Below are 23,573 nucleotides of genomic sequence, written 5' to 3'. Positions count from 1 at the left end.
AATTTTACTCCATATAAGGTTTGAATATGCTACATTCATCATAACACTATAATGCATAACATCATTTTAAATGAATGTATAATGTAAACTCTTCTATCCACGCAAAGGAGAAAGAGAAATGAGCAACTGAGACGTAAACATTTTGCTTTTTGTAAACACAGTCGTGTGTTACACGCATAGGGGGAGGAATGCAGAGTGTTTTTTATCTTTTCAAATAAAAAAAAAAAAAGAGAATCAATCAATTAATCAAAGAATGGAATGAGAGAAATAATGGACGAAAGAGCGAAAGAATGAAAAAGCGAAAGAACGAAAAAGCGAAAGAACGAAAAAGCGAAAGAACGAAAAAGCGAAAGAACGAAAAAGTGAAAGAACGAAAGAGAAACAAATTGTCAGAAAAGGGGGCTTTAAAAAATTTGTTAAAAAACGAAAGACAGGATTTTAGACTTCATCTTTAGTAGCAAATTTTCCAAGGCGATGCAAAAAATGTCCCTAAAAATGGAAAAGAAAGCGAAAAAAATGAAAACAAGTAAAATAATTTAACACGAAACAATTTGACGTGAAACAAATTGATATAAAATAAGGTATATAAATAAATATAGGGGAAAAAAAAAAAAAAAAAAAAAAAAAATAAATTAAAAAAATAAAATAATGGAAGATGGTCAATATTTTGCAATTGGCAACACTTTTTTTTTTTTTTTTTTTTTTTTCCATTTTTCACATTACAAAGAATTTTTAAAATTCCGAAGAACTTTACAGTTGAAAGACAAATTGTAACAACACTTCACATACAAATTTTTGATTTCCTTTATTTTGAGTCTGTACCTGAGGAAATGCCGAGGGTGGTGAAGTGAGAAGAAAGACGGGAAGAAGTGGGAGTGGTAATAACAACAAAAATGTGAACGCAAAAGCGGGTGAAAAATAAAAAATTTTGTCGTACGACACATTTGGTGTAAATAAGAAATCATATACACAATATAATTTGGTATAGGATGGCATAGTATGTGGCTTAGTATGGCCTATTTTTTTTTTTTTATCAGTTCATTTTATTCATTCGTTTTTGATTACTTCTTTCCAACGGTGTATGTGTCTTCTCTGAAAAGGTCGTAAACAATCAGGGAAAAGTAAAACCTTTTAATTTTTACCCACTCAAAGTTTTCACATATCTCGTCTATGTCCGTCCTTGCAAGAATGAAAAAAGGGGATGGAGGTGAGTTTAGTAGGAGAAAACTCTCTATGCATGTATTTTTGCGCGCGTTCAATGAAATATCCCATTTATGCACAAATGTCTTTGCAAATATCTTATAAAAGGTTGTATATATATATATATATATATATATATATATATATATAACCCTTTGGAGATGCTGCTAATTTTTTTTTTTTTTTTTTTCTTCTGTGGTTTTTTGCATGTGTAATAATTTTTCCTTACTCTCCACGTAGAATATTCTTCGCTGACTCGACACATAGGTGTTCGTTTTTCCATGACTTGAACCGTTTTAATTTATCAATACTGAGGTCAAAATATTGAAAAATTTTCTTAACATTTCCATCTTCATTGCTATTACTGGATATTATCATTTCCTCATACACGTCAAAATGAATTTTTAGCGAAATTTCGGAATTTATGCAAAACACAAAAATCATCAGTAAGGTATCCGTGGGAAATCCTTCAAATTGAGGGGAGGTAGGGAAGGGTGGGTGGGGTTAAATAGCAATCATTAGTGTTAGAACGGATCACATTGGAAGGGATGACTTTGGAATGGATCACACTGGAATGGATCACATTATACGCGCTAGCATTATACGTGCTAGTATTATACGTCCTAGCATTATACACCCTAGTATTAGACGTGGTAGCTCAGGGAGATATGGTGGTGGAAGCAAGAGTTGCCCTCGAAGGAACAATCGTGTTAGGAATTCAGCGCGGTAGTTTTCTCGCTGTGGAAAAAGAGATTGGATTACCCTTGACGTATACATACTGAATGAAGGTGTAGTTGAAAATGAAATCCAAAGCATTGTATATGGGGTGAACATAGGGAGACATCTCTGTACAGGAAATGATATCATCATCTTTCAAAATGTCATAAACATAAAAAGAATACTGTTTAGTGTTTACATTAATAAGGAATAAATATTTGATAAATTGGACAAATATGTTTTGAAATAGATTTTTGTTAAATTGTGTATCCTTAAAAATTAATAAAATAGTGACAAAGGGTAGGGAAAAAAATTGTTTTTCTTGATTTAAAAAATATTTTAACTTGTAATTCTTATGCAATTTTTTAAAAAGTTCAATTTTTTGTTGTAAATTATATTTGATTAGTAAGTCCACATTAATGTACTTATTTAAAAAATGGAAATCAAATAAATTTTCAATATTATACAAATTTGTATTGTATATTTTTGCAAATAAAGAATAGTAATAACCTTGTTCCTTTTCATATGGTATGATAATTAACTTATTTTCAAATAAATATTGAAATGTTTGTTTTATTTCTTGCATTATTAGATCTTTACTATTTATTACGTTATTACTATTTGTGTTACTTTTTTTTTCATCCCTTTTGTTTATTTTAAAAAATTTAAGGGTATACAAAGACAGAAAGTCAAACATATCCTTTTTTGTTTTGATCAGATTTAATTCGATAAATTCAATGATAAATTTGCATAGTTGGAAATTGTGAAGTTTTGTTTTCAGATTACACACGTCCACATCGTCTTTTAAAATTCTTTCCATGCACGTCTTATCACATGATGCTAAGAATATCAGCACCTTCCCATCACAATCAATATCGTAGTCCTTTACTTCCCCCCTTCCAATGCACACTTTCTCTTGGTCCTCAGGGTTCCCTCGCCCCTTCCTCAAGCCACTATTCTGACCGCTGTTCAGGCAACTTTTCGAGCCACTGTTCTGGCAACTTTTCGAGCCACTGTTCAGGCAACTTTTCGAGCCACTGTTCTGGCAACTTTTCGAGCCACTGTTCTGGCAACTTTTCGAGCCACTGTTCTGGCAACTTTTCGAGCCACTGTTCTGACCACTGTTCAGGCAGCTATTCAGACAACTTTTCGAGCCACTGTTCTGACCACTGTTCAGGCAGCTCTTCGGGCTACTGCTTAGAACATCGTTCAGATCACCGCTTCGACAGATTCGACAGATTCGACAGATTCGGCAGCTTCCACAGCTTCCACCATTCCCACCACTTCCACCAATTCCACCGGCACACTCGGGTGTAGTCCCCGCTTGATGAACCTTCTTTATGCGTCCGCACCTTCCAGCTATTTGCACAATCTGATCCTTCGTCAAGAAGGCTTTGCCTAATCTTAAGCTTCTAATAATCACTGTGTGCACATTAAAATTGACCCCCACAGATAAAGTAGTTGTGCAACAAAGACAGAAAAGTATGTTATTTCTGAAAGCACTTTCTATGATTTCCTTTTCATTTTTATCCAGCTCCGAGTGGTGATATAAAATCCCAGCGAGAATAAATTTTTCGACGTCTGGTATTTTTACACTCATCTCCTTTAATTCCTTTATAAGCTTCATTCTTTTTTCAAGCAATTGGCCATCCACTTTATAATTTTTATTTTTCAAATAATACGGCATAATATTGCTTATGAAAGAAGCAATTTGTTCACTTTTTTTTTTTGTCGGGCAAAATATCAAAACATTTCTCTGAAGAATTAATTCTTCGCTTAGCAAGAAAACCAAGTGGTCTGGGTCTAGATAGAATGGAACATCCAGAGTTCTTTCCAGTTCTTTCTTATGTATATCTTTATATATTGCATTTTCTATTTTGTACAGGTACTTAATTTTTTGTAATTTCTCTTTACTCACGTATACCTTAGCGTCTAGCCATTCTCCGATCTGCGAAAAAGAAAAAAAATAAAATAAAATAAAAAATATTGCAAAAAAATGTTGCAAAAAAATGGGGAAATGTTCAAAGCAAAACTAGTGATATGAACTAGCCAAATTTTACACATGAAAAAAAAAAAAAAATCCTTAAAATGGAAATAATGTGCAAAATCGTATGAACGACAAGGCAAAAACTAGCCATTCTAACAGAACGAAGGAAACTTTATAAAAACCACGTAAAAGACGTGTGTGAAGTAGCTAGATATAAAAAAAACTTCGATGTGTACCTGATCTACATTTGACAAAGTTGCAGAAAAACCACATGCTCTTATATTAAAAATGCTTTCGCAATTCTTTTGAATGTATTTAATTTTTGTTAATAGCGACTCTATAAAATATCCGCGTTGCATGTCATTTATGTAATGAATTTCATCAATGATAAATATATAATTGCATTTTAAATTATTTTTAATAATAATGTTTAGTATAATATTTGCCTGTTCATATGTGCATAAGGCAATATCGGTTGATAGACTGTAGGAATATCCTGTAAAATTGAAACTATTAAACTTTTTTATATTTAAAGACACGGTGTTTTCACCAAGTAATTTTTCATAATAGTCATTCTTTTCATTAATCAAAGATACTGTGGGTAGGGTTAAAATGACTCTGTACCCTTTATATAAAACCAGACGAATAATTAGAATGTCATAAATTATTGTCTTCCCCATACCTGTTGGTATGTTAAATAAAAAATTCTTGTAAAAAAAATTGTTCTTTGTGATGTTGTTCATGTATATGATGTTCCATTTCTCATCATAAATGTTTACATTTCTTTCTCTTCTTTGTCCATTTTGTGTACATAACATTTGTCTCCTCTCTTCCTGATCTTCGTCTCGTTGTCTAAATTCCTTCTCAAATGGAATGAAAAAATCAGAATTTAATATATAGTCTATATTCTTTGCATTGCACTCTTCGTTCCTTATTTCCTCCATTTTATTGTGTATGTCATTTTCCACCTGTTCGTTTTGAAGTATATTCCTCAAGCATTCCGCTTGTTCCTTGTAAAGTTCGTATATTCCTAATTGGTTGTATTCTCTGCAGGAATCAGCAGTAGGTGTGTGGTGTGCTTTTGAGTCATGCGTTTGAGGTCACGTTAGAGAGGGCAGATGAGCGAAACGATTTGCCTTCCTGGGAGATATCTACTTGGGAATATCGATCCGTTTGTAGAAAAGAGGAAAATACTTACGTTATAATGGATGGGGGGATACAATAGTACTCAAACATCTTTTCGTCGAAATTTCTTTCCTCTTCATTTTTCTTCAGTCCATTCACTATTCTATACATCAACTTTACATCGTTTATACATGACTTGATACCTGTCTCTAGTAAGGGGAATTTGGGGTGCCGGATGAATTGACTTGAATAGAGGTAACAAAAAAAAAAAAAAAAAAACAATTACAAACAACAAACAACAAATATACATTGCTAAAAAATAATAAAATTCGCTTTCTGTTAATTTTAACCAAGTCTTTATTTTTTTTTACTTGATATTTTTAATTCGTTCAGAATGCGGTTGTCCACTTGCACAACATCTTTGTAGTTAGACTGATCAAAAAAAAAAAAAATAAATAAAATAAATAGATAGATAAATAGAGAGATAAATAGAGAGATAAATAGAGAGATAAATAGAGAGATAGATAGAGAGATAAATAGAGAGATAAATAGAGAGATAGATAGAGAGATAAATAGAGAGATAAATAGAGAGATAAATAGAGAGATAGATAGAGAGATAAATAGAGAGATAAATAGAGAGATAAATAGAGAGATAAATAGAGAGATAAATAGAGAGATAAATAGAGAGATAAATAGAGAGATAAATAGAGAGATAAATAGAGAGATAGATAGAGAGATAGATAGAGAGATAAATAGAGAGATAGATAGAGAGATAAATAGAGAGATAGATAGAGAGATAAATAGAGAGATAATATATATATATTTTAATTTTCGCGTATGGGTGCGTGCATTAGTATGAAGAGATCAGTCTGAAAAATAGAGAGATATAAATAGAGAGATAAATAGAGAGATAAATAGAGAGATAAATAGAGAGATAAATAGAGATATAAATAGAGAGATAAATAGAGAGATAAATAGAGAGATAGATAGAGAGATAGATAGAGAGATAAATAGAGAGATAGATAGAGAGATAAATAGAGAGATAGATAGAGAGATAAATAGAGAGATAAATAGAGAGATAAATAGAGAGATAAATAGAGAGATAAATAGAGAGATAAATAGAGAGATAAATAGAGAGATAAATAGAGAGATAAATAGAGAGATAAATAGAGAGATAAATAGAGAGATAAATAGAGAGATAAATAGAGAGATAAATAGAGAGATAAATAGAGAGATAAATAGAGAGATAAATAGAGAGATAAATAGAGAGATAGATAGAGAGATAAATAGAGAGATAGATAGAGAGATAAATAGAGAGATAAATAGAGAGATAAATAGAGAGATAAATAGAGAGATAAATAGAGAGATAAATAGAGATATAAATAGAGAGATAAATAGAGAGATAAATAGAGAGATAAATAGAGAGATAAATAGAGAGATAAATAGAGAGATAAATAGAGAGATAGATAGAGAGATAGATAGAGAGATAAATAGAGAGATAGATAGAGAGATAAATAGAGAGATAGATAGAGAGATAAATAGAGAGATAATATATATATATTTTAATTTTCGCGTATGGGTGCGTGCATTAGTATGAAGGAGCATGTTTCTGCAAACGCTGGAAATCACCTTAACCGTTAAGGTGATTTTTTATTTTATTCTATTCTGTAGCACACACCCCTAGGTGTATACTCTTTCGACTTTGCTAACATTTGTATAAATACGTCCAGATAATGAAACATATATTAACTGATGCTTGTGCTTGTAATTTTTTTTCTTATAAATTCCTAATCTGCAGAAGGGAAAGGTTGTTAAATCGGTTATATGTTGTAACGGAACGGTAAAAAGGTTAAAGCGAAAATGAGAACTTTGTGTGTGAACAAAATAGTATGACGTGGCAAGGTTAAAAAAAAAAAAAACAGGGTTGTCTCTTTTTAATTTTAGTCAAGTAGACAAAATGGGAAAAAAAAAAAAAAAAAAAAAACATTTTCAAAGGAAAGAAATGGTTGTATTAAGTTTAGTTAAAACTTTTGTCTTATAATTTGCAAATAAGTGTACAATTTTATTCTTTTTTTTTTTTTTTTTACATTCTGTATATTTGACATAATGCACACGTTTTGTATTTTTTTCCGATATAACCTCCTATGGCACACGAAAGAATTTGCCTTTTTTTCTTTTTTGCTTTTGCTTGATGGAAACATGGTTACACTTTATCTTTAAAAGGGCAGTAAAAATAGTGTGAAAGAGGACGCAAGCCCAGAAAATGTGATGAAAATAGAGGTGAAAATGAAATAAAAGCAAATCAGGTCAAATGAAACCAAATCAACGAGGTCAAATGAAACCAAATCAACGAGGTCAAATGAAACCAAACCAATGAGGTCAAATGAAACCAAACCAACGAGGTCAAATGAAACCAAACCAACGAGGTCAAATGAAATAAAATAAAATCATGTCAAATGAAACCAAATAAAATCATGTCAAATGAAACCAAATCAAATCATGTCAAATGAAACCAAATCAAATAAAACAATGTAAAAGTAAAGGAAAAAATGTGTAAAAAAAAAAACCAAATGAACAGAGTAATAATAAAAGCCTTTGTCCAGCTTGCGTAATATGACACACTTGTGTGCAAAAAAATAAAATAAAATAAAATAATAAATAAATCAATAAATCAATAAATAAATAAAAGTAAAAATAGTGGGATTGAAAGGAAATTAGCAAAAGTTCATATTGTTAGAACTTCTTTCATTAGAACGCGTTGTGGATGGACAAATTGGAAAATGTCAAACCGGTAGAGAAAGGATGTCAATTTGGTAATGAAGTGTAATAAAGGAATACGTCTTTTTCTTTTTTTTTTTATGGTATTTCTCCTTTTCTTTTTTCTGTTTCTTTTTTTTTTTTTTTTTTTTTTTTTTTTTTTTTTTTTTTTTTTTTTTTTTTTTTTGGCTCATATTCGTTGCTCTGAAGAGAATACAATTCATTTATGTAAAAGCCTTGGCTCAAGTTCTTGGTTGTTGTCCTCAGCCTATTTTAAAAATTTTCATTAACTATAAAATGTACTTGGCTATTTTCCCCTATTCGTTAAACAAGTGTATAGCAAAAAAAAGAAAAAAAAAAAAAGGGAAAAGAAAAAAAGAAATGCATAACTTGGGCTTAGCTAGCCGACAATTGTGCATATGTGTCCATTCCAACTAAAAGTTCTTAGGATTGTGCATACAAATTATTTATTTTATGAACCTTTGAAGTGACCACTATTTTTTTTTTTTTTTTTTTTTTTTTTTTCACATTGCACCTTATACGAGAAGGGAACCTCCTCCTGAAGTTGCGAAAAAAATAAAGAAAAAAAATTAAACAAATCGACCTTTTTTCCCCAACTTTTTTGCCAAATTTTGACATAAGCTAAGCAAATACTGTCAAGCGTACAGATACCACATCGCGTATATTAAATATAAAAAAAAAAAAAAAAAAAAAAAAGCCTTCATATATATCTTTGCAACAGCAGCATGATCGAGAATAATTGAAATGTAGTTGACAAAGAGGAAAGCGAAGAGATATGTAAAAAATATTAGATCGACATCTACAAGAAGGGACATATTTTTTATTTTTCACTGAATGAGAGATTGTCAAAGAAGAAGAAGTTTTAGTACTGGAAATAACAGAACGAAGAAATGTACAACGGAACATGGAAAAAGAGGGAGAAGATCAAGCAGGGACGAGCATAATGGTACTCACCCCGTGAAAACAAAATGAGTGAAACAAAATGAGTGAAACAATGTGAGTGAAACAAAGTGAGTTGCTTGGTGAGTACCTGGGGGTAAATATTCCTCTAATATTTGGTGACTCTCTATATGATTGGAAGATAGTAGACCAAATTTGCAACTCACGTGAGCACGCTAAAGGATGCATATTTATGTACATATATGTACATATATATATTTCCCTTCTTTTGCAAAATCGGAAAAATTCACCGTGTGGAAACAATTTTTTATAATTGAGTGATATCCACCTAGAGTGTGTTCAACTTACACATAACCAAATTGTTAATCATGAGAATTTTTTTTTTTTTTTTACACTTCATTGAATTGATCAGTGCGTGTGTTGCTTTGCACGTCCTAATAAGCCAATCCAGTACAGTTATCTCCTTTTTTTTCCCCTTTGTTCATAGGATGATGCATCAGAACAGAACGCGAAGACGACATTCTTTGATGATGGAAAATCAATAGAATTGAAAAAAGACAAAAAAAGGGATGAATCTATAAGTAACAAGAATGAAGAGATAAAAAACCAAGTCAAATTGTACAATGTAAATATTAACAATGAAACTGAATCAGTTATGTATATAAATATGAGGAAAAGAAAAATTATGAATCCCGATGACGATTATTATTCTGTGAAAATTCCTAAATTTATAAATGTATGCCCTAATATAAGACACATCAGTCCAAGGGAAAGGGAGATATTCACAGATGTGATTGGGCATGCAGATTCATCCTTGGACAATGAGAGTGAATCGATAGACATACAAATGAATAAAACGTCTAACCATTTGGCAAAAGGAGAAAAATCCATTATCTCGTGGTGTTTTGATGAAGATACATACAAGAAGATAAAAAATGCAAAGAATGGCACATGTGATGAGGACCCACCGAATGATAATCTAATGGATATTCTTAACAAAACAGTTGTAAAGGAATGGATGAAAGAAAAGTGTATAAAAGGAGAATCTCGGAATGAAGAGGAAGCAACGGGTAGAAAGGAAACAATACTTGTAGATCATACGGACGATAGCGATATGTCATATTTGACAGATGATGATTTATCAGATTTTGCAAATGTGGAAGAATTTTACGAGTGTTATCAAGTGACGAAAAATTGTCATGATATGATGAGCGCGCCGAATATGGATCCAAATGATAAGGTGAACATTCTGTGTAATAATATGAAATATATGGATACAAATTCCTTTATTGCTGAATATGAAGATGGGAAATTAATTTTTTTTATAAATGAAAAACCATATATTTTGGAACATGACAAAGAGACCAATTATCTCATTGAAAGTACAGAAATGAATATGATGCCTATTCATTGCAAGTTGGAAAAAAAGTTTTTTATTAAGTCGATCACACGGGATGAGCAAAATATTTCTCCCCCAAAAAATTTGAAATTGAAAAATACCGACATATATTATTCTCTTTACCCTGTTAAGAAGTGAATTTTTTTTTTTTTTTTTTTTTTTTTTTCTCGCACAGCATACATGATCATATTGTTAGCATAAGTAATTCTCAGGTGAGAAGGATTATACCCCTCTCCTCTCTGTGGTCAAAAATTATATTTATTTTTTATAAGTTCTTATCCGTGCTTTGGAGGGTATTTCCACGGACTATCTGATCTGGTAACATGCACACATATAATGTGTATTCTTTTTGTGTATATCTACGCGTATGTATATCCATGCCCAGTGCTCAAGGGTGGTGGGGCAGTACATGTCTACTAAAATTCAGTCACATCAGTTTATTATAGGCCATCCACCCCTCTCGAAATTATATAAATCTTTTACTTCCCCACAAAATGGTTTTGCAGAATTGGTTAATGGGAAGATAAATATGAGAGAAGAAAGGAAATGGGAAATGTGTACTAAAACATATGCTTATTTATCTGCTTGTCTCAGTTGTACTTCTCTTGCATTTGTTACAGTGGAATGTATGATTCTCATGTAAGAGGTTAAAAGTGTACAATTATATTTATAAAGTTTCACATACTTTTTTGTACACATGCACATTTGAACATGCTTCATTTTTGGCTTAAACAGAAAAATGGGATTGTTTATTTGAAGAAACAGTAGAGGAAGCTACAGTAGTAGGATTCTTCTCCTAATTACCCTATATTTTGTCACCCTTTTTTTTTTTAGCCCTTACATTTGGCTCTACTTTTTGATCACACGTGAAAATATTTATTTCGTCATATTTTCATTTATTTTGTTTTTTCTCAGCATCATGTACATTCATTAGTAGTAGCATGGATGATATACCACTTTTGTCCACTTTTAGTAACTTATTTTTGTACGAATTTTGGCTATTCTTTTTTTTTTTTTTTTCCTAATTTTGTATATACACAAGAATTATTCGTTTTTCTCCACATAATTATATATCTCGTGTGTCACACACACACACACAAATCGTGTTTTTTTTTTTTTTTTTTTTTTTTTTTTTTTGCATATACTTGTGTTTTTGTTCCTCATTCATGGAAGAAATCATTTTAATAATAATAGAAAAAAAAAAAAAAAGAAAATTATATCCCAATTTGTGCATAACAAAAAATGTGTTTCAAGTTAGTAATATAAAGTGGCTACTTAAATATATTGAATTTTTTCCGTTTTTCTTAATTTGAATAGTGGCCAAGTGTGTGCCACGTGGTAGATATTTGAAAAAGGGTTGGTTAGCACACTTCGAATAAAGAGGTGGAAAAAGTGTAAGCAAAAAAGCATAGCAAAAATGTAACAGTTTCGACAGATCTTATGTGTCCTTAGGTACCTTTTTTTCTTTTTTTTTTTTTTTTTTTTTTGTTGGCAATTTACTAATCAAGCGAGGTAAGCTTACCTATTTGGAACAACTTGCATAACGCAAATGTTTACACAAAAAAATAAAATAAAATAAAATGAACCGAACTGAACTGAACTAAACTATACTAAACTGAGTGAAGTGACAAAGTGAAGGAGAAAAAAATAAGATCATCCTTCTTTTTTTTTTTTTTTTTCCCCTTCACATGCGCTGCCACAGCAAAGGAGAAACGAAAATGATACGGCCTACGAAATTGTTAATTGCAATTGGCCCCATCCATCACATGACATATTTCTCTCATTCTAGTTAACTAAATTTTGCATCCTTCACGTAACACCTGCTGCTACAAGCCATACAGGAGAGTGACACAAGAAGGGAACAATTTTCCATTTCTCGAACTGAAGCATCTGCACATGCATGCGTACAGGCACGAACAATTGTGCATAAGGTTATACAAGCACACATCTCCACATTTTTGCAACCCCATGCAATGGATTTCATAAAAGAGCAATATAACAGCATTGTGCTAGAACTTAAAAAGACTTTCAGAAACCCTAGAGATGGCATATCACATATATTGAACGTAGCATGCTTGCTCTTGAATGCTTTGATGATATGGAAGCTTCTCGTTGTTCTTACAGGTATGTAAAATTCTACTTTCCTCGTAAACACATCAGGTGACATTGTTATAGTTGATGCAAAGAGGTGTTGGCGAGGTGGAGTTATACACCTAATTGTTCGCACTCCTCAGCTGAGCAGCCTTTAAGGCCGTTTTTGGGGCAGTTTTTGTGTCAATTTTTATGGCAATTTTTGTGTCAATTTTTAACGCTACTTTTTGTGAGCAGACCGCAGGACTAACTATTTTACCTTGTCGTTCATGTGAAAATGGAAAAAAGAATATATACGATATTCTTGTTTTTTCATTTATTTATTTATTTTTTTTTTTGTCGCACAATTCAGGCTGTGAGTCACCAGTTGTTGTAGTACTGAGTGGTAGCATGGAACCAGGCTATTTCAGAGGAGACACATTGGCATTGTATCATCCACCTAACATTCATGCAGGTGATGTTGTGGTTTACCAAATAAATGGAAGAGATATCCCCATTGTGCACAGGATATTAAACATTCACATTTCTAAAGATAACAAATTTCATTTATTATCAAAAGGTGACAATAACAACATTGACGACAGAGGATTATATGAGCCTAATCAATACTGGTTGGAGAATGAACATGTTCTTGGTCTTTCAGTTGGTTATGCACCATACATTGGTATCTTAACTATATGGGTTAATGAATATCCCGCTATGAAATGGGGAATCGTGTCTCTCATGCTGTTCATGATATTACTTGGGTATGAGTGAAATGGGTAAAACGAATTTATAATTATTAACCAAGTGTCTTTTTTTTTTTTTTGCCTGAACGTTCAGGTAAAAGTGCAATTTTAATTTTTTTTTTTTTTTTTTTTCAATCATATTCGTTAATACTGCTTATCAGCTAACTGTTTTGATTTATTCATTTCTTCGTAAACTCCCCACTTTGTACATTTAAAAAATTTAATAGCACAAATGCTTCTTCTACCCACAACCTATTTTATATTTTGAATATGATTTCATATACATGTTTTGGTTACTCGTCTAACATGATTCTTTTTTCATTGTAAAGACGTATATATAATTAACAAGTTGATAATAAACGTTGCTTTTTTTTTTTTTTTTTTTTTTTTTTTCACTGAAAACCGACGTGTGTCTAGTTTTTTTTTTTACCCTTTTTCTAGGTGTTGTTACATTTTGAATTTTTATATTTTTTTTTTTTTTTTTCATCAGTGCAGCTTTGTATCAGTGTATTTCTTTCCCACTTTTTTTTTTTTTTTCATCTAAAAAAAGGAAAAAATAAACTCGAAAAAAAAGTGCTTAAAAATAAGGCAGTTATAAGTGAAAAGTTTACGAGTAAATACTTAAATTTTTAATCAAAGATCCTCAACATGGAATATTGGAGAAAAAAAAAAAAAATCATTCTTATATCCATGTATTTTTAACTTGCTACTCTGATGGGAGAAAAACTGTGTTATAGTATGAACTAAACGTATGTCTAAAGTGTTACGCAAAAGGGATGGAAAATAAAATAAAGAGGTGGGCGGGAATCCTCAGCTCTTACAAATGTTAACAATGAAAATGTGTTAATGATGGTATTTTCAAGTATATCTGTACATTTGTAAAAGCTGCAGCAACCCATCTACCCTTTTTTTTTTTTTTTTTTTTTTTTTTTTCCCATTTACATACATGTATATATAATAATATATGTACTTTCCTGTGTATTTACACTATGCATAGGTTTGTTCAAAAGTGGGGCTATGTAGTGTATGCCTCAAGTGTGTATCCATAAGGCGGAGAAAATTACGACAGGTGTATACTTGGATATGTTAACATGTGTATCCTATTCATGTATCTCCTTTTTCTGCACAATCGAATAAATGCATATATTCCAGAAAATCCCTAGTTAGAATTTGAATAATTTGACTTCACTTCCTCAAATGTTCTTGGACAAGTTAGGTGATAATTCGTAAACATGTGATATATATATATATATATATATATATATATATATATCTTTGCTGTGAATTTTTTTTTTTTGTTTTTTTTTGTTCATGTGTTGTGATATGCTGTGCGCAGGAGTACATTATATTATATTTCTTTGCACTGTACTTCACTGTATTGCACTTTCTTTTTTTTTTTTTTTTTCCCCTTTGGATTTACCGTTGTTAAAAGACAACTGCAGATTTGCAGCTGCCTACAAAGAACGGAATCCAGAATTGTGTTACACCCCTGTTCCATTGTCCCTTGTGTAACAGTTCAAACTGTGTTTAGAGAGACTACATCACGTTATCATTTCTGCACCTGAAAATGCATAATGGATACGTTTTGATGCTAATTGCGATTGTAGGGGGGTGGTCAGATCGCTTTTTTTTTTTTTCCTGTACCGTTAAGAATTATAATGACAAAACGGATAGTGCGTTAAGCTCAAGTGGAATTTTAAAAAATATAGTTAAGCACGCACCTAGAATAAGCGCTAAGGAGATAAATGAAAGTGAAATAAAAATAGCGAAAATGGCACATGAAGACGAAAATAGAAGACTTGAAAAAATGGAGAAATGTGTAAAAGATTATACATTACCTTGCCCAAAATTTTGGGAAAAAAAAATTATGAACAAGTCAGAAAATGTGTGCATAGCTAGTTCAGGATATAACGGATTTTGTGACCCTCTTCAATCATTTGACAATTTTACACAAAATGAAAAAATGGAATTTGAAACAAGTTGTAATGTAGAATGGGGTTGTAAAAATGTAGTGAAAGATTCATGTGAAAGTGGAAAAAGAAATTATAATGAACCTTGTCCAGAAGGTTTTATATTACAAAATGACAATACTTGTAAGGCTGATATAACTGTTTATAAAGGTATGTGCAGTACTGATAAAATAAATTTTAGTTACCTGACCAGTTCAGAAAAAAAAAATTGGAGTGTTGCATGTGAAGCTTATTGGCCATGTTATATCAACTGCACATCGAATAACCATTTTTTATCGACATGTCCATCAAATTGGAGACAAATAAATACATATGAATGTGTACCACCTGAGAGTTACAAAGGACCATGTAAAAAAGCAAAAAATTTTAAATTTTTTACAAAATCGATGAAAATTAAATTTGAAGAAAAATGTAAAGTTACATTTGAATGCCATCAATTTTGTGAAAAAAATTATGAACAGGAAGAATGTCCATTAAATTGGATAAAAGAAAAGGGATATTGTTTAGCCCCAAAATCTTTTGACATGTGTGATAAAAAAAAATTATCCTACGAAAATTTAACAAAAAAGGAAAAAGAAAATTTTGAGAGTGAATGTTCAGTTCATTGGCCTTGTCAAAAAACTCATTTCTGTGAAATGAATTGGAATTCTGAATGTCCTCTTAATTGGAAAAAGGATATACAAAAAGAACGGAATACTCAAAGCAGTTATGTCTGTATTGTTGATTCATCAATGTATGAAGGAAAATGTACACATATTTCTCTTCCAAATACAGCGGATGAAGAAACAAAAAGAGAGTTGGCTTCCATGTGTGATACCCCTTGGCCTTGTCTCCATACACATATCAATGGGGAGAATAAATTGTCTCCATCAGATTATAAACTGAATGAACATGTAGTATACACAAATGAAAATGGACCTCTAACATATGAAGGAGGGGTACGCCCAGTGCGTCGTACACCTGTCTATCACATAGTTGATGAACAGAGGGATTTTTCCTTTTCAGATATCATGAGGTAAAAAAAAAGATGTTGTGATAAACATGTGATTATATCTAGAAAGTTTGCCGTATATGAAAAATGTTCTTTTGCAAATGAGTGCTCTTTTAAAAACGTTTGAAATTATGTTCAGAAAAAGTTCCCTTTTGGGGTGGGTGGTATAGCAAAGATGGGAAATGTTATGCTACACACACAGGCATGCACATGTTTGTGCGAAGGTATGATAACTCAATGTTGTAACTGTATGGTGGAATGACTGTGTAGCTTCATAACTACGTATATTTGCATCCACAACATATTCGAAGAAGGAAAGTTACCACTCCATTTTTGTAGAAAGATGTAAGTGTGTATGTGTGTGTGTGCGTTTTTGTGAAGCATTAACCTGTTAACCTTAACGAAAAATTCAAAATGAAGAATTTGAGGGAGGGAAATTATGATTCTCACATGTTGTATTATAAAATCTATTTATGTACAATTTTTTTTTTTTTTTTTTTTTTTGTAATTTTAACTCACTGTTATAAATTACCATTTGTAATGAGATGAAAAGGGTTAACACATTTTATGTAACATATAGCTTGTTGCGACAGGAAATGATGTGATGAAAAAAAAAAATAAAATAAAATAATTAACAGACTGTGTACTTTTATACATTTTATGTGTACATAAAAAATCGTCTTCTTTGTGCAAAAGTGGAGTTTCTTTATTGTGTCATATATATATAATAAAAGAAGCGAGATTTATGCGACGTGTTGCCATTTTGAAAAACTCTACTTTTATCCACATGTGTAGGAAACTTCAAGAGAAAATAATGTAATAAACTGGGTATGTACACAAAAGGTATCAACGTTGCTACAGAGGCACTAGAAAAATGTTCCCCTCTGAAAGGAGCGAATGTGTGTGTGTTTGTGTGCGTGTGGGGTGGCGATATATTCTTTTCATTTTCCATCATTTGTCCGAAACATATTTGTGCAAATCTGTTAAGCTTTCACGACAGATGTGAAGAATATTTCACAAAAGAGAAAATGAATGATGAAGAAATAAACAAATAAATAAGTGAAGAAATAAATAAGTGAATGAATAAACAAATAAATAAATGAATGAATAGAATAAACTTTTAGTGGACTACTTCCCATTGTGAATTTTCCCATTTTAAACGTCACGCACATGCAAAAATTTGACATTTTGAAGGAGAAAAAAAAAAAAAAAAAAAATACAATTTTCAAACGCGTGCTGCACAGTTATCGCTTTAAAAAAGAGTCAACGACAACCGAGTTGGCGTAGAGGTGGGAAAGCAAATCAAAAAAAGGAAAAGGCGAAAAGGTGAAAAAATCTTACAAGTAGGTGAAACGTTGAAACGCTGAAAATTACCTAATAACCAGAAAGACCAAAGCAGCAAAAATCGAAAAAAAAAAAAAAAAGAAAAAAAGAAAAAAGAAAAAAGAAAAAAAATCACACCGGGAAAACAGACCGAAGAGCGGGAAGGGGTTATAAAAAATATAAAACTTCTCTTCAAATTTCCATTTATTATTTTTCTGTTGGACATTTTTCCACGAATTTGTAATTTTTAGGAGCTCCATTTGGGAGGAATAACACCCAGAGGGGTGAAAAAATCCCCAAAAAAAAAAAAAAAATTAAAACACAAATCAAAGCAGAACAGACTAAACCAAGGCCAGACGAAGCACAACATCAATCGACGCAGCACACGAGGCAAGTGGTTCCCCCAGAGCAGTGGTGCATAAAAAGACGAACTTTTTCTTTTTTTTTTTTTTTTTTTTTTTTTTTTCCTCCCCCATCACCCATCCATGTACCCATCTTCAGTTGAGAAATGTAGGATGGAAAACATGACAAAATTGGAAATAAGTAAACAGAGAGAAGAAAGGGAAGACTCAAATAGAGAAAGCAAAACGTCTTATGGTGACTTTATCGAATTGCGAAACAAGATTATACAAAAGGAAAAGGAAATTCTTGAAAAGAAAAAAAAAAAAAAAAAAAGTTATTCAGAAAATGGACAAGAAGCAGGAAAAGTAGAAAAAGATGGACAAGATGAAGAAGAATTAGAAGAAAAGGGAAAAGTTATGTACAGAACTTTTGATGAATTTTATAAATATAAAAAAGATTTCGAGGAACATGAAGTTAAAGCTAAGAATGATGCGATAAAGTCATTAAGTAAATGCAACAAGGAAAGAAATGTTGCATGTGATCCCGATACAAGCGGTTACAACAATGAAAAATATTCATATATTAAATTTAAGACAGAAAGACAAGGTACGGTCAAGCAACTAAAGGAATATTTTCAGAAAATTCAAGATTGTAATACGCAAAAAAGAAATAATGATATGTTTCTTAAGAAAGATAAAAGGGGAACAGTATCAGTCACTGATAAATCTAACAAATCGAACAAATCGAACAAATCTGACGATCATGAAAAAAAAAATTTCAACACCACTTTGGAAAGAGCAGAAAATGAGAAGAAATGTTACTCCACTGAAGATGATATTAACACTACATTACATCTATGTGTTCATAACAAAGGAATGCAAAATAAAACATTACTGGAACCTCTACATTCATTAAATAGCTCATCAATTTTGATAAAGCAGAAGAATGTCACAGAGGACACGGAAATTATACAGGAAACAGTTAACAAAATAGACAATCATAAGAATAAAAGCAGCGACGAATTTGAACAGATGGATATTGAGGAAATAGAACTACTATATAACCTTATAAGCGAGATGAAAAAAAGCCATGATAATGGGGAAGACTACATCTCCAATTTGATTGAAGAATTGCATAACTCCAATAAGAGTTACATGATTCAGAAAATTCACAACATGTTGAAATTTTTCGATAATAAAATGACATCTGAACAGGGAAAAAAGCCATTTGATGGACATTCTTCCGTTTTACCTCAAGTGGGGAGAAGTAAGACTGAAGGGAAAAGAAACCCATCAGATGAACTCATAAATAGGAACATTAATATCAACACGAATATGAATGCAGAACCCGTGGATAAAACAAACGAAGTAGACGCAGTTGAAATTAAAAAGAATAAACATATCCAATTGGGAAATAAAATATATCTAGCGAATACAAATAGTGAATCGCTAGATAAAAATAAAATGAATGAAAGCTATCGTACGATTCCTACAAAAGATACAAAAATAATTGAAACCATAAATAAAGAACAGGAGAGGAAAAAAAATCAATTGATAAATACTTCCAGTCCTGTGTATATGAAAATAAAAAAATATAACAGTGTTTTTCAGGATGCACAATCCAAACGTGATTTTCCCCGGACACTTAAAACGGGTGTTGACACTGGTGCTGAGTATGTTGATCCAACAACGGAACAAAACAAGGGGACACTGGACGATAACTTAAGCGACGAGGCAAAAAGGGAGGTAAAAAATGAGGAAAAAAATGAGACAAGTAACGAGGAAAGTAACGAGACGATCAATGAAACGAGCTATGAAACAATTAATGAAACGAGCTATGAGACAATTAATGAAGTGAACAAAGAAAAGAACAACAGTGACAATAATGTAACAACGGAATCTCCCAATGATAGCGCAATAAAAAATGAGGGAAATCACGCAAGCAAATTTGAATGGTTCTACTCCACCATGAATGAGATGTATAAATCAGATATAGCAATTGGAGAAGAAAAAGACGAACGGAATGGCGATGAAAAGGACGATCAAAATGAATACTCATTCGAGGATAGCGAAAACAACGACCTGTTTCTATGGCTAGAAAATAGAGATGTTGAACATGTTTTAAATGGGGAAAAAAAAAACTAACGAGAGTGATACAAGTGAGGAGTGAAGATTTTGTTCTCCTTCCCATAATACCTTGAATTATGAAAATGATAATTCATCAAATAGTCGTACATTTCGAGGTTGTCTTAAAGGTGAAAACCAACGGAATATATGGGGATGATTAGAAAAATTCGCGTTAATAAGAAATCTCAAATATTTTCATTGACAAAAAAAAAAAAAAAAAAAAAAAAAAAAAAAATTAACTCTCCTTCTCTTCTCATTTTTTACCCTCTTTACATACACAACACCCTTCACGTTGCAATGCCTGCACGATATTTATTTATGCAGATATATTTGTGTATATCTATTTATCTACTCTCCATACAGGTGAAGGGTATGATAAATGAAAAAGAGAAAAAAAAAAAAATGGAGGAGTGGGAGATGTAGAGGGAGAATCAACAATGGGGAACACCCTTTTTATGAATGAAAAGAAAATTTATTTTTTTTACTTTTTTTTTTTTTTTTTTTTTTTTTTTTTTTTGACATTTGATTGAAGGGGGGAAGGGGGATATATGAAGTATATTTAAAAAAAATAGAATAAAAAAAAAAAAAAAAAAAATAGGACTTAAATTTGAATTCAATTTACCATTAGTTTCCCAAGACTTATACATATATACTTACGACATATGTATATATGTACATTCCTTTGCAAGACATATCTAGTCAAATGAATTATTTTCCTTTATCCTCTGGGGTTATATTTCTTTTAAGCCCAGTTTTTGTGTCAGCTCTATTATATCACACATTTGTTCATTAAATATTGCACACTGAACAGGGTGTGCGGTGAGAGATAAGCAAATGAGCTGAGTGTTCACTTCAGTTGTGTCGATGAGCTTATATCCGCGAGCTGTATGTTTAACAATTCGATGAGATGAACGAGGGGGAATATTTGCTTCGTATATGAGACATTGGACACATGCTTCCTAGCTCGCGGTGCAAACAATTTGACACACAAACATGAACACAAACACAAACATGAACACAAACACAAACACGTCATGTTTTCACGCTATACACATTTTTTAATCTATTTAATTCTTTTTAACGACTGCTTATCATTAACGATTGGATGTCCTTAATAATTTGTCGTTTTCCATAATCTCATGTTCCAAATAGGAGTAAAAAAAAAAAAAAAAAAAAAAAAGGTATGCAAATGTGTACATGCATGTTCTCTGATATATATGTGCGTACGAAAGAAGCCTGAACAAATACACGTACAATTATTTTTACAACGTCTTTTTGTTGCTTCGATCCAACTTTTTGTCTGTTCCCTGTTCTTCCTTTTTGCTTTTCCTGAAAAGGGAAGTGTGTAAAATATAAGCATGTAAATTCTCCATATCTATATTAATATGTAAAATGATGATGAACATAAAAAGAAAAAAAAAAAAAAAAACACAAATAAAGACAAACACTAAATGTACATTTAACGTTCATAAAATGCATGAACAGCAAGCACAATATGCAACTAAAAAAAAAAAAAAAAAAAAAAAAAAAAAAAAAAAATTGGAGAGAAAAAAACAAAAAAGAAAAAAAAAAAAAAAAAAAAAAAAAAAAAAAAAAAAAAAGATAAAAAAACAAAAAAAAAACAAAAAATGCAACTAAAAAAAAAAAAAAAAAAAAAAAAAATAAGTGCAAATTGGAGGGAAAATAGCTAGCTAGGAAAAAAAATAAAAAAAATGGAGAAAAAAAAAAAAAAAAAAGCTGTACAATTCCATTTCGGCAGAATTGGTACAACAAAATGAGCAAATTAAAAAGGTGTGCACATAGGTATACACAGACATACACATACAAAAACTTACACACACGTACACAGAGGTATACATATGTGCATAGGTGCGTGCAGCACAAGTTCAGCGAAAAATACCTCATGGCTGCCGCGTAAAGCAAAATCCCCCCTGGGATGTAAAGGATTAAGACAAATATGCAAAAGTAGTAAATGTCAATTTGGAAATTTAAATTGTTGGGCATAGAATATGGGTATGCTCTCAGAAATGGTGTGGCGTGAATGTTTTTGAGGCTAGATATAGTACAGACAACTTCTGATGTTATTCCTATTGGGTATAATATCAAGGGCACTGATGGGGAAAGAAAAAAATAATGGTGGGGGGGAAGGAAATAGGAAAAAAAAAAATATAATTAAATTAAAGTTGGGTAAAAATAGAATATAAAAAAAATTGCCACGGGGTGTAAACATGATATGTACGAGTTATCATGAATCACTAGTGTGTCATGATTTGAGAGACTTTTCTCATTCCTGGAAGAATGCTTTGTTTGGATTTTTTGCATGAGACAGTTCTTGTGCAACAACGTTTGCTTATCTTGCACAATTCTTTTGCACTTACACTTGTTCCGCAAGGATGCCAATAAATTAATGTGAAAATTCAGTAGATTCAAAGAGTAAAATAAATAGCGAATTATATCGATAAGGGCCCAACTAATTAAACAAGAAAAGATCCACTTGTTATTTTCAGGAAGGTAATTAAAAATGAGGTAAACGACAAAGAGTCGACTGCACACTTGCGTTGTTACAATGCTTACAACTGATTTGATTAAGCCTGTAAAAAGGAACGTGCGCTCGTGCATACATATATATATATATATATATATATATACATACATAAGTGTGTATGTGTGTGTGCATATGACGATCGCGTGCACGGGAAATGTTTACACCATACTGATGTACTTTGGTGTGCACTCGAAGATGTAGCGCTTTTTTGATGTCTTTGCGTAAGCAACTGGATCATACCAAAAAGTGTAAATAAAATTTCCAAAACGGCCAGAGATTGTGTTACTGTTATCAAATTTTTATAATTTGGCCAAAAGGTTTTTATAGGGTATTTCTCTTTATTAAAAACATACTGTAATGATATGAACAAAACACTTACCCACAAGGTGCAGCAAGCAACATTATAAATTAGCATACACTTATTCTTCACACTCATCTTAGCAAATATTTGGTGCGGTCTCACAAATACTCACGCTTGAACACGCATACATGTGTATATAAATATGTACACAAAATATGTATGAAAAGGTGTATGAAAAGGTGTATGAAAAGGTGTATGAAAAGGTGTATGAAAAGGTGTATGAAAAGGTGTGTGAAAAGGTGTGTGAAAGTGTGTATACATATATATATGTGTATGTACATATGTATCTCCTTATAAACTTTTGCTGTTATTAATATTTTCTAATTTGTAACTTGGCGTGGGGAAGTGTGTGTTTATATGTTATACTAAAAATGATATAAAATAAAAGGGGGACGGAGTGGGAACACAAGGCAGTTAAAAAAAGGAGAAAAGAACAGATGATGAACGAAAAAGGCATAAATTCTTAAGCCCCAAAAGAACGAAAATCTATGAACAAAAAATGGAAAGAAAAGAACAAAAAAAGAAAGCATATGAATATAAAAGCGAAAATGTATAAACGGGAAAAAACAAAAATATATTAACAAAAGAGAAAAAAAAAAAAAAAAAAAAAAAAAAAAACCAAGTACGCAAAAATTACATTAACAGTTCAGGTAAATTAGGCTCTTGTTTGGTAACAAAATGTTCGATTAAACAATATATATATTCATACACATATAGGTGAGAAGAAAACAAAATAACTATATTTTGCTTTCCCTAAAAGTGAACAATTCAAGGGACGGGCGCGTAAATTGGTCGAAAAATTAACAAGTGCTGATGTATACATACGTAATACATATACGTCGCGAGTTGGAGATTTAGCCAATTTTATTTTTCTCACCTCACTACCCTCAAAGTAAGGCCTCATATACACACACACACACCACATGAAAGTACATTGTTTATAAGAAAACGTAAGAATTCTCTAAACATAGAAAGGACTATGGAGAAAAC

General features: G+C 31.5%; 6 protein-coding genes across 6 annotated transcripts; 4 read left to right on the top strand and 2 right to left on the bottom strand.

Annotated features, from left to right (window-relative positions):
- Positions 1–416: 416 nt before the first annotated feature.
- On the bottom strand, positions 417–7,230 carry PGO_122520 (helicase; the record flags this gene model as incomplete). The annotated part of the gene is made up of 10 exons (XM_028689043.1): positions 417–489; positions 724–822; positions 1,066–1,179; positions 1,430–1,667; positions 1,963–3,865; positions 4,141–4,951; positions 5,103–5,238; positions 5,401–5,461; positions 6,740–6,821; positions 7,169–7,230. 10 exons carry the CDS (start codon positions 7,228–7,230, stop codon positions 417–419), a joined length of 3,579 nt encoding a protein of 1,192 aa, XP_028544844.1.
- A 2,144-nt stretch (positions 7,231–9,374) lies between these two features.
- On the top strand, positions 9,375–10,244 carry PGO_122510 (hypothetical protein, conserved; the record flags this gene model as incomplete). The annotated part of the gene is made up of 1 exon (XM_028689042.1): positions 9,375–10,244. One exon carries the CDS (start codon positions 9,375–9,377, stop codon positions 10,242–10,244), a length of 870 nt encoding a protein of 289 aa, XP_028544843.1.
- A 1,835-nt stretch (positions 10,245–12,079) lies between these two features.
- PGO_122500 (signal peptidase 21 kDa subunit) lies at positions 12,080–12,953 on the top strand (the record flags this gene model as incomplete). Its single annotated transcript, XM_028689041.1, has 2 exons — positions 12,080–12,230; positions 12,550–12,953. 2 exons carry the CDS (start codon positions 12,080–12,082, stop codon positions 12,951–12,953), a joined length of 555 nt encoding a protein of 184 aa, XP_028544842.1.
- A 1,539-nt stretch (positions 12,954–14,492) lies between these two features.
- Positions 14,493–15,914, top strand: PGO_122490 (CPW-WPC family protein; the record flags this gene model as incomplete). Its single annotated transcript, XM_028689040.1, has 1 exon — positions 14,493–15,914. One exon carries the CDS (start codon positions 14,493–14,495, stop codon positions 15,912–15,914), a length of 1,422 nt encoding a protein of 473 aa, XP_028544841.1.
- A 1,810-nt stretch (positions 15,915–17,724) lies between these two features.
- Positions 17,725–19,695, top strand: PGO_122480 (hypothetical protein; the record flags this gene model as incomplete). Its single annotated transcript, XM_028689039.1, has 1 exon — positions 17,725–19,695. One exon carries the CDS (start codon positions 17,725–17,727, stop codon positions 19,693–19,695), a length of 1,971 nt encoding a protein of 656 aa, XP_028544840.1.
- Positions 19,696–20,939: 1,244 nt separating this feature from the next.
- PGO_122470 (protein tyrosine phosphatase-like protein) lies at positions 20,940–22,658 on the bottom strand (the record flags this gene model as incomplete). The annotated part of the gene is made up of 4 exons (XM_028689038.1): positions 20,940–21,006; positions 21,578–21,788; positions 22,056–22,268; positions 22,463–22,658. 4 exons carry the CDS (start codon positions 22,656–22,658, stop codon positions 20,940–20,942), a joined length of 687 nt encoding a protein of 228 aa, XP_028544839.1.
- Between the last annotated feature and the right edge of the window lie 915 nt (positions 22,659–23,573).

This window comes from Plasmodium gonderi, assembly GCF_002157705.1.
Source record: "Plasmodium gonderi DNA, contig: Chr12, whole genome shotgun sequence".
NCBI lineage: Eukaryota > Apicomplexa > Aconoidasida > Haemosporida > Plasmodiidae > Plasmodium > Plasmodium gonderi.
This window is presented reverse-complemented; position numbering and strand designations above follow the sequence as displayed.